The sequence below is a fragment of the Melanaphis sacchari genome, unplaced genomic scaffold, assembly GCF_002803265.2.
Source record: "Melanaphis sacchari strain LSU unplaced genomic scaffold, SCAv2.0 Contig1_pilon_pilon, whole genome shotgun sequence".
Taxonomy (NCBI): domain Eukaryota; kingdom Metazoa; phylum Arthropoda; class Insecta; order Hemiptera; family Aphididae; genus Melanaphis; species Melanaphis sacchari.
In genome coordinates this window covers 839,803-852,119 of record NW_020270976.1, presented here as the reverse complement: position 1 = coordinate 852,119, position 12,317 = coordinate 839,803, and the positions used below count along the sequence as shown (strand labels likewise).

Genomic DNA, 12,317 nt, shown 5'->3' with positions numbered 1-12,317 from the left:
TGTGCGTGAGTGACGGTATCTAATAATATTATATAGAGAGAGTCTTGTTTGTAATTCTCGTGCGAGGGCAAGAAAGGCGAAAAATGCACGAAATTGAATCTATACGCTGCAGGCTACTATACTCGACTTTTCACGATCCTAAACTAACTCTCACACACACACACACTCAGATATATATATATAGTATATACACGTATCTATTTCTATCATGTAATATATAATATTTATGTAAATAATACATTTTATTCTGTAAATTTATATTTATAGTATATAATATGTAATAAAATGGTTTTATATATACTCTTATTCGTGTCTCGTTATCAATTTTTGAGTTAAATTTTTCTTCTTCTTCGATAATTTTAACGAAAAGTAACTATCGATACGGATACCTAGGTACTTATTTTTGTTACCTATACTAATATTAATATACTATGTAAGTAAAATACAGAATTGTTTTCTAATCTGTGTTTCATTTTGTATTTTAATACGATTTCGAATAGTTGTTACTATAGCATGGGAAGCCATGAATATAGAAACAATTAATATATTTTCGGTTTTTAGTCTTAACTTAAAAAAAAAAAAAAAATGGTTAGTTTTTAAAATAAAAATCTGAAACAGCGGGTTCATAAAGATAATAATAATTTATGAAACTAAATATTTTAAAAGTTAAATTATTTATATATTTTTTCATTATAACTGTTCTAATGAGTCTTGTAAGATGCAAAGTTAAATTAAGTATTATTAGGCGTATAATAAGAGGGCGGTATAGATGAGGATTGCAGCAAAAACACATTAAAGCCCTACTGGATATTTTATATAATAATCGGGTACTTAAATCTACGAGTATCCGTAAACGATGTGTCATTTTGTTTTATTGATTTTTTTTTATTTTTATTTTTGTTTTTAATTTGACCCGATAATAAATATTTTAGTATAGAAATACTAACAACTGTCAATATGAATTCCTTTTTATTAATTCACTTTTAGATAAAAGTATTATTTGACATGCACTTTGATTTATATGCAAAATATATATACATATACCTTCCTTTATTTCTTATTGAAATGATTTATGATTCATCATAGTATTATTATCATTAATATACGTGTTTTCAATGATTAATTTAACGATATTGGCGGACAAATATGTTTAACATGAGTATTTCATTGAATACTTAAATTCAACTATTTAAATGGGTCCATTGACTAATTGATGTATGATAAACTTTAAGCCTACGGTTTATCGATATAATTATATTATTTTATACACGGACGATAGAATTTTATTTTAAAACCATTATCAATATTATAATATTATGTGTAATCGGGCTGCGATTATATTATACTCATCTACACAACATGTTTGATTACATCAAATAAAAAAAGGAAATATTATAATGAATGATTATTTGACGTGATCATAAAACATATAATGTGCACTATTAACGATTACAGTTATCAGTCTAATAATCCTATACTTAAATCTTTTTCTAATTCCATAAAACGCGGTGTAACTATCTTAATAAATAAATTATGTATAAAATGATTCTCAAAGACGAACAGATGCGTTTGACTCAGTAAATCGTGTTTGAAAATGTATAGATATATTCGTATAAACTATAAATAAAATAGGTTACTATTACTATAAGTTATATTTATTTAGGTACCTATTCAAAGTTCAGATAAAAATTAAAATTTTTAAGAATTTTCATAGAAACGCTTATAGGTTAATAAAATTAATTATTGAGTATTATAGCAGATATCTAGGTATAGTGTGTGTAGGACGTGGGTATAACGTAGAACATGTCTAAAGTTTTGATAAGTCAGAGTAAACGGTGCCCGTAATTCAATTAAGTTAAAACATATAAAAAAAGTTTCTGTTTGGTTGTTTTCGACAGAACTTATCCGAGTAGTTTTTAACATAAATAATATAAATACAAAGCAACCAATATAAAATTTAGACAATGACAACAAATCGAAAAATATTCTTCTTTTTAATTGCTTGGAGAAATCGTACCTAAGCTATAATCGTTGTATTCAATATATAATTTATCATATATTTTGTATTAAATAACTTTAAAAATACTAATATAGGTCTCTAATACTATTCAATGTTTATTGATTTATATATAGTATATTATAAGATGATACTCTCGTCAAAATGCATACACAGTTGGAATGTAATTGATTTACCATATTAAGATACACTTACACTCAATTTATTTTGGGCGCTTTACAAATATCGGACTGTTCAAAAACCGCAAAGTTTTTGAATCCGTATTTAAGTATAATCAATAGTGTTACACAATGATAATTTTTTAATCAATATGTTAAATTAAAAATTAAGATTATTTCATAATATCTTTATCACTTTTAGTACTTGAAAAAAACACTAATTTATCACTAATTTTATTATTTAAAAACTAATTGACGGAAAATCTAAATAAAATAATTATCTTATCAGTTGGTTGTTTGAACATTAATGTTTTGGTTTTTTCTTTAAGTTAATTATGCCCTAGATTTTTAATATTACATAATATTCTTAATTTTACTTATATTGTTTAAATTGCGTACCTATTTACTTTTTTTTGACAAAAAAAAAAGTTTGGTCGTTGAGATATGGTTCTAATTATAAGTTCATAATTTATTTGATACCGGTTTGAATCTATGATAATTAATATAACTATTAGGGATATATTACAAATAGACTAGTTAGTAGAAGTAGTTATATTAAAAAATATGCATACCTTGCAATTGTTATACGATATCACGATTTATAAATTTGATATCGGTATTGGAAATTACCGAAAATTGTTTCTGGTATGAATCTCGTTGTAAAAAATGAATAATAAATGATATAACTATCCATTTTACAGTTAGATCGTATTATAGTACATGATAATATATTATAGACCTGCAATATTACACGTGAGACACCCGTATTACACATGCTGTATAATATACATAACGTATACCTATCTGTGTGTATACTAGCGTTCAATGCCCCGACAGACGTAGATACACATGTGTTGTACGCGAGTGTGGGGCGAAATTTTAGATTTATTTAATACATATAGTTATATATTATTATAACCCATGAAATGATAAAATATACGCATAATATCAAATATGAATGAATAGAAGAGATAATAATATGGACGATGGTGACGGACCAGATTGTAAAAAAAAAAAAAAAACTGTACGTCTAATCCGGTTTGGGGTGAAAGAGGAAAAAACTGTACGTAACGCACGCGCGCATATAAAATATAATACTATATATATATATTGTCATACACACGATAATACGTACCAAACGTCATCGTATCGCGTATATACAGAGTGAAATTGTACACGCGCTCACCCTCGTATAATAGATAATATTATTCATAGTACACGGTCTAGTTCATATTTATAAAAACCTTAAAATACCGCACATCGCGAAGTTTGAAATTTCAATATATTTACCGTTCTTGATGAAAAAATAAAATTATTATAATCTCCAATAACGAAATGTATTTCAATCTTTAGATTTTTAGCTCGCAAAAATAGATAGAACAACATTAGTTACTAATATGATTTTCGATAAGTTTCCAAAATCCCATTTTAACGGTATTGCATTATTATATCATAATTTTATTTTATTATATCAAATAAAATAAAATTTAAAGACAGTATAACAAAAAACAGCGTAGAACAACCCGGTGATAAACTGTACCCTGTATACCCTGCAACAACAGCAACGGCAGCAGTGTGTATGTATATATATATATATATATATATATATTTAATATAAACGAAACGTGCAACTGTGAATGATTATTACGTATACAGAAATAAAACTCGGGGTTAGCGTTCCCTTCGTTCTAATTTGGCACGGCCCGTGAGCAGCAGGGGCAGTTGGTTTCGTGTCAATGACCCGCCGAGCGTTCACCGATATTATATTATATAGTTGGGCATCGCCCCTCCCAACCCGGTACTGCACATACACACACATTGTACACTGTATACACATACGAGACCAACAGGATAACCATATGTTATGTACGGAGGTCCCTCCAGCCGTTCGTCGTTATATAGCTGTAAGTTTTTATGTTTTGAAAAGGTGAAAAATATGTACATTACGTCGTGGTGTGCATATACTATATTATAAATATACTGTAAATATATACGCTGCTGACTGAGAGTGTACCTCTATATCGGTCTACTCGTGGCGGCTGAAGTAAGTAAAATGCAAAATTATAAAACTATTAAAACTGTATAATAATAATATGTGTACGATACGCCTATATAATAATTTATAATATATGAGTATATTACTTGTTACATAGCTGTGGTAATTTGCATATTTTGGTGCGAGACTCTGTACATAAAACGTGGCCTAGGGGTGCTAAACTCGAAGATATAACTTTATTATCATACCAAGATATAACACTAAGTCGTATTTGTTTAAAAGTATACAATTTAATTACTATAGGTACACATGCAGATTTATAAAAATGACTAAAACCTCGTAGTGTAATGTAATTTATACTACGGAAAGTTTAGTTATGATTCATACATAGAAAATAAAACTTAAAATGAATATCAAACCGATTTCCAAAATAAAAAAAAATTCTCAAGATATTAAGAATATTATTTACGTTTGTTTGGATAAAATACACGAACACAGTGACCAATAGCAGGGAAATTTTTAAAAATTAAAAATATTTTTAACATGGACGAGATTTGCATTTTTGGGGATGCTTGAGTCTTCTTGAATAGTTATTATAGTTGAGCCTATGTGATATTATATTATAAGGTATTATATGACACCATGTTCGTTTTGATTGTAATATATATATATACTGTATAGTGTATATTATATAGGTATATGATTTATTTAACGTAATAGTCTGTATGCTCTATGATAAAATCAATCGTTAATAAATCGAACATAACCCATAATATTACGCGTATAATTTATTATTATATTAATAATCGTAATTAAACAGTTAGTGTCACGGTCGGTGGTGATTGATATCATCAGATATCAATAAGCTATGATTTAAACCAACGAGCGAGAACGAAAAGATAAAAAAAAAAAGTTTTTTTTTTAACGGAATCATAAGAAGGTTTGTTTTTTACGTCACGTATAAAATATTTATACTTTTTAGATTTGCAAAACCACTGTGCAATCTCGCCGGATAACGGTTATTACGTCTGGTGAAAAGTTTTTACATGGTACTTTGATCGAAACTAGTTTTCATTTTAGAACTTTTGTTTTTAGAGTTAATTTTTTAAGCAGTCTTTATACTGTAATATAATATGAGTAAAAATTTCATCAATAATAAATAATGATAATTTTCTCTGAACAGATACAATAAAACATGAATGATGCGCTGTCACGTTTATATACTCGCCTAGCGAAGGCAATACATCATAATATTATTATAATATTAAAGTGCAGATTTTGGGGATATACGTTTAATAATTATTTAGATAGGTATTTTAAATTTTTATATTTGAAAAATAAGTAAGCACCATTTACGCCTCAGTTTAATATTATAATGTAGAGTATAATAGGAAATGAGAAAGAATGACGATTGTTGTATTATTTTGCGAAGTGTAATTATATCGTCGAGTGGGCGCGCGTGTACATTATGTTATTATAATAACGCATTTTGTATTCACATAATCTGTATACATATACAGTGTTCCTCCAGTTCTACATCGAATGCCACCATTATAATATTTAAGTAGTTACAAAACAAAATATTAAGAATTATTGTTCTTTTTCAAAAAACGTGAGTGTTTTTAATTTTTATACTCAATTTTAAGACTTAAATTTAAAAATAAATATTTTATCGTAATCCCCCTAAAATGGATAATATTTGAAAAGATATAATTTTTCTCTTTTTCCACGCATCACCTTATTACTGAGAATGATTATCTTGATAGTGACGTTCGTTTTTAAAACACTCAGTATATTTGTGTGTATAACGCACATATTATTATTATTATCTGTACTATGATTATCATCTCATTAAGTATTCTTAATGCGTATACGATATGCTACTACGCGATTTACAGTATTTACTATAGAACATACACATCATACATGTTCATATGTCACTGGAACAATAAATTCGATCATCGCGATGAACATTCGTTGTTATTGATAAGTATAAATTCCAATTAATGAAAGCCGAGAAAATATTACAGTATGAAAATAAAAGCGGTTTGAAATGGAGCACGTTTTCGGAACGTTATATACAACGCCACATGCGATGCTATCACTATATATGTGTATAACCTATAAAATATTTTATATACTGTGTATCATTTTACTTGGCCGAGTAAAGAGTAAGTATACATTTTTTGTGCGTTATATTACGATAATAATATTTTTTTTTACAGTTTAAAACGACGATTAACCACGGTCGTATTATTATATGTTTTTAAATATGTAACATTATATACTAAACCAACTAGAGATATTATAAACATAAAATAATATATTATCTTACCTGGCTGTAAATTTCCTCGAGGTTTTGCTCCTAGTATGGCCAAATTTACGTTGGCTTTCCGCCCGTCAATGATTGGGTTCGGTTCTTTGCACGCCCTCTCGGCCGCAGGTCTGTCGCCCATTATCACCTGATTAAACCAAAGATTGTCATCGTATCATTATTATCGTAGTTACATTATTTGGCGAGCACGAAGCAAATTCCCGGGTAAAAGGGTGCTTTTCTGGGAGCTTGCACTTATCCACCTCGTGCATTATAATATATATAAATAATATGTAGGTAGTGGGTGAGTTGCAGAGATCGTCAGCGGTGGTGGTCGGTGAAGGGTTTTGTATAGCACTATAGTTGGACACAGAGGGAAGGTGAGTATAAAATGTGAAGGGTAGAATTGAATTACGTGTCGAGAGCGAAAGCAAGAGCTTGCAAGAATATAATAATATATATATGGTGTGCGTACGTTTATAATATACCTATATATGTATAGTATAACGGAATCCGAGGGTGGTTGTGCTATATGCAGCGTGCCCGGCGCGAGCGCCGAGACAAAAGTATGTGCATATATATGTATTACGTATAGTCACGATAAAAGAGCACTTGTGTGTGCACGATGAGAGGGTGAGACTTGGGTAACGCCATGTACACAAGACTACGTCGTGGTTGTGACGCACGGGATTGTTAATGTGATGTAGTCACGCATTTATGTTTTTTTTTTGTTTTTATTATTCGTCTCAAAAAACCCAAAACTTGCATATTGTATTAATACGCGATGTTCACTGCTTCATTGAAAAATGAACATCAGTAGGAGTACGTAGTCATATTGTGTGTTCCGTGTAATATAGCCGGCTTATATGAAGTAATATGAAGTACACAAATAATATACGCATAGTAGCGAGTGTTGCACGTATAATAATATGCCTACAACTATAAATAAATATATTGGACTAGTTCTAGAGTCATCCTTTTATACATAAGGCGGAATCCTCAGGGACGAGACACGAATATCCTTTTGACACCTATAGCACGTGATGACTGCGATGGATGGTGAAGGTGGTGATAGCGGAAGTAACTGCGACCGGCGTGCGAGAAAGGAAGTAATGGAAATAAATGTCGTTCCGAGGTCGTCTCCCAATGGACTGCACGATGCAATTACGCCGTCGCGCCGGAAAAGCGATTTGTTCACGTGCGCGCGATTATATATTATAAGAATATATATACGTATAATATAGGTACGTATATGTAAATTAATGGATCTAATGTGGTATGTTTTAATCGACACGGCCGACCGCGTGGTAAGCATCAAGACCACCTTGTACGCGTTTAAACATGCCGTGTGAAAATCATTGGCATTTATCACACGTCTTTAACAAAAAACTCGTAAACGCGTAGTTCATTTTTCTTTTGTCGTAAATTATTATATTAAATTTGCAACCGAAAAAAATTAGAAAATGCAATAAAATCTAATAATTATAGAAAGTGAAATCACTGTAGGTAATGAAAAACGTTCAATCAGGTAGTTTAAAAAGTAAATATTTCGACTAAATTCTACTTGGTTAAAAGGCGTTTGAAAAAAAAAAATACTAACAAAATTGAATAACAAATATTGTTGTATCATCGAATTAATATTATTTTGACAATAATTTATAGCACCTAGCTAGGTATATCGCTCAAATTATATAAATAAAATACTCATAGGATTATAATAATAATGGAATTTATTTGTTTTTCAATTATTTTTATTTATTATTCGATTTTAATGAGAACAAACCAAATCTTTTGTTTCTTGCATCGAGCGTTGTGTACGTTCCAACACTTTATTACAGAATGAAAAGCAAAAACGTTTACAATGATCACCCTTTACCGCGTCCCCGCATTTTTTTTTTTCTTTCTTTCAAAGTCTAATGCTATTATTTGTGTGTGTGAAACTTTTTACAGTGTACAAAAATGGTTTCAAACGTTTTGCTCAAATCATGGTGATATATTATTATTAAACAATTATGTGATTATATATAGTTTATATAATATGCTGTATATACATATACATGCCATGTATAATTTATGTTTACTTATATGGAATACTACTCTAATGCGGCGTCTATACTTCCAAAGTACGAATTTGAGACTTGTTGTAAGTACGTGAACTCAATAAACTCATATCGGGTCGTGATATAATAATATTAATAAATGATAAGTTTCATGTGTAATAATGAAACATTATAGGTAAAAAGAAGAAATAAAATCTAAATATTTAATATTAGGTAGTTATCGAGGGCCATTTGAGGTTTTTTAAAACAATGCATTTTTTTTTGTATATAGTAGTTTTTTACGTTAATGTACTTGACGTGTCACGTGTAACACTATTATACTTGAGTTCTACATCCATTGATATTTGACATAGGATATCAGTTAATTATTTCACATTAACTTATAGTATAAGAAATTGAGATGAGTTACTACAACATAGTATAACCATAATGGTTAGATTTATTATTCATCTCAGATGACAACCATTTCAACCAATACGCTTCACTCTTATCGTGTTAATACAGAAATATCCTATCTAACTATCTATTCCTTTGTTATATTTGACTTTATTTTATTATACAGGATAGTTCACCTCGTGGAATCACGGCAGGCCATTTTATACGATTATCAAACGAAGATGTCGGACACGTCGATTTCCTAGAATTCTGTTATTGCCTTGTATGGTATATGTACCTAGATAGCTTGTATACATCCTACCTCCATCTATTTTTTCGACATAGTAGGTATATTGTAATTTATAATAAATTAATATATATATATATATATATATATATATATATATATATAAATACATACCTATACATAACACACAAGGGTATACATTATAATATATATTTAGTGAGTATAGTGACTGACGGACACGAACGTGATCGGATTTTTGAAAAAAAAAACGACTCCTAAACAGAGAAGCTGCGAAAACAGCTTTGTATTATTAGACCATGATTTTATAATAATACAATATTATGAGTAGGTACTCGAGCTGACCGTTTATAGCAGGCATATTTGGTACGTTGATAGAGATTATAACAGATATTATACAACGAGTTAATATATTATAGATACACGTACAATCGAGTAAACTTGGTAGGTATGTGGTATAATATATAACAGTTTATACTACGGATAAAACTATCAGTCCGAAAGTTTTCATGGATCTGACGTCATACGCATACGCGCGCATATCATATAATGCGTTTGTTATAAAATAATGTGTAACGACTTGATGATCACATAAATTATGATGATATCATTATATTATTACTATCGTCTGCAAACGTCTTTTCACGATGGATACCAACGGTGTGGCAAATGGCAACTGGTTTTGAAATTATTTTCACAATTTTAATTAATATTTTTAACATCGAAACCGATTTGTGCATCGATTTTTGTGATACAAGGTGTCGTGGAAACTTAAAAATTCGTTCGGGGAACACAAATCAAACAATAAGCGAGTTAATTATTAAAAGTGGGACAGTGACGACAGTCGACAATGAATACGGCACGTTTGGTGTTTGGTTTCTTTTTCGTCGTCGATCGCTCGAAAACTGTCGCCGTTTTTGCCAATAATTTCTTTGATAACATTCACACATGCACACGCGCACACTCGTACGCGCACACATACACACATACACACACACACATGCATGTCATAGACTATACGTCTATACGTGTACATAAATATTACACAGTATGCACACACACACACACACACACACACACACGTACACGTACACGTACACACACACATATACCTTGAACATCTGTCAGACAAACACAAACACAGACACACGCGTTGACGCACTGTATAGCCTCCGAGCACGAAAAATTACAATATTTTACATTATTATACCATCATAATTTATACAAAATGTATAAAAACAGCGTGTGTTACGTATACATTATTATATATTATCGTCTACATTATTGCGTATCGGAGGTAGGTAAACCCAAATGATTAATTTCGATTTTTGATTAAAAAAATCGAGAATTAAATTGAAATGGACGCACCCCCGCTGTAGTGTTAAAGAATTAAGTAGAGTTTCCGGGGTAGAAATGGAACTTATGTACAAATGTCCCCTACTCCTTGCTGAAAATCGAGCTTCTACTCATCTACTGCACCGATGCTAACTCAATGGGGCTCGAGACGAATTCGTAAAAGAATTTAAAATATTGTAGTATTGCATTAATATTGTAAGACCGAATTTGCAGCGTGCGTTCCTCAAAAATTCAGTGGCTCGTCAAAAACGCGGAATTTCAAAACAAAAGTGTGACGATATGATGGTGCGACTCAATCGTTCCTTGTTAATATTTAATTTCGATATACCACGTAATAAAAAAAAATATGTTATGATCGTGCGATTGTGGTATATACTCACAAATCCGTAGCCCCTGCTCTTGCCGGACTGTCTGTCCGTGATGACGACCGCCTCTTCGATGTCGCCGTACACGGCGAAGTGATCCCTGAGCGACTTGTCAGTGGTGTGGTACGGCAGTCCACCGACGAACAGCTTGGTCCACGTGGTGTCTTTTTGCTGGCCACCGCCACCGCCGCCGCCGCCGGAGCCGGGCACAGCGGTCAGGCTGGCCAGGCTGCCGACCAGACCTTCGGCCGTACCCAACAGACTGGTGTCTGGATTGGTCATTGCGCCGGACATCAACATGACGATCAACGACAGTAGTTATATCGTGCGTATGTATTAGGTAGGTATATCGTACTGTTATAATACGTTAGCAAACACCGACTCGGTATTGACGATGCAACGTAATATTATTTATACGACACGAGGAATAAAATAATAATAATATAATGTAATATATTGGATGAGATGACGCTCGTCCGCGCGTGTATTATTTAAAAATAATAATTATCGGAACGGACGAAAAATGATCGGGGACGAGAGAAGAAAAATTTTTCGTAACGAGATAAAACTTTTGAAATGAAAAAAAAAAATTTAAACGGAAAAAAATTAATTTTTCAAAAAATTAAAACAAATTAAACAAACAAACAAACAAACGAGCAGACAGCGTTGATGACTAGCACCCGGACGACATGTTCGCGTGACAACGTGTGCTACGGTGGCGCGCGTGTGCTCGAGTGAGTGACGATAATAATAATAATATATAGCTTGAGTGACCGACCGTGCAGCGGCGCGCGCGGTGCGTTGTTTTATTATTATTATTACTATTACTATTCGAACTATAGACGGAGCGAATGAGCGGACCGCGCACCAGAAGGGATCCCCGTAACGTCACTGACTGCGCGCGCTGTCGCTGTCGCTGTCGCCGTCGCCACCACCACCACTACCGCCACCACCACCACCACCACCACCACCACCGCCACCGCCGCCACCGTCGTAGTAGTTCGTAGTCGTCGTCGTCGTTGTCGTCGTCGTCGCCGTAGTCGCCGTAGTCGTCGTTACACATCCAACTACTTTGGCGGGGCCGTCTAAATTTAGTACGCGTTCGAGGCCTCGTTCGGTTCCCCTCGGCGTGTGCAGCTGTTCCGGCGGCGTTGCGAGCGGCGCGCGGCGTCGGGACTCCTCCCGGTCGCCGCTGCCGCCGCCGCCGCCTCCACCGCTTCCCTCCCACTGAGCCACCCCTCGCCCGACACCCCTCCACCGACCCGTCAGCCCGTTCCACACAGCCACCGCTGTACGTCCTATACTATACACGTATATTGTTATTGTACGGCCGTTGCCACCGGGAACGCTCTGCTCCGGCTGCTCGCGGCCCCCCGATTAACGGTGAGAAGGCGGTGGCGGTGGTCGGGAA

At 32.8% G+C, this 12,317-nt stretch overlaps 1 protein-coding gene across 1 annotated transcript in view; it reads right to left on the bottom strand.

The window, feature by feature from the left end:
* LOC112593190 (RNA-binding protein 24-like) overlaps positions 1-11,804 on the bottom strand; it is a 37,365-nt gene extending 25,561 nt beyond the window's left edge. The window contains exons 1-2 of the mRNA XM_025337531.1: positions 10,922-11,804; positions 6,507-6,633 (exon numbers count right to left, since the gene is read on the bottom strand). Coding sequence (XP_025193316.1) covers positions 6,507-6,633; positions 10,922-11,206 — 412 coding nt within the window. The 5' untranslated portion in view covers positions 11,207-11,804. The remainder of the gene's footprint in view (positions 1-6,506; positions 6,634-10,921) is intronic.
* Between the last annotated feature and the right edge of the window lie 513 nt (positions 11,805-12,317).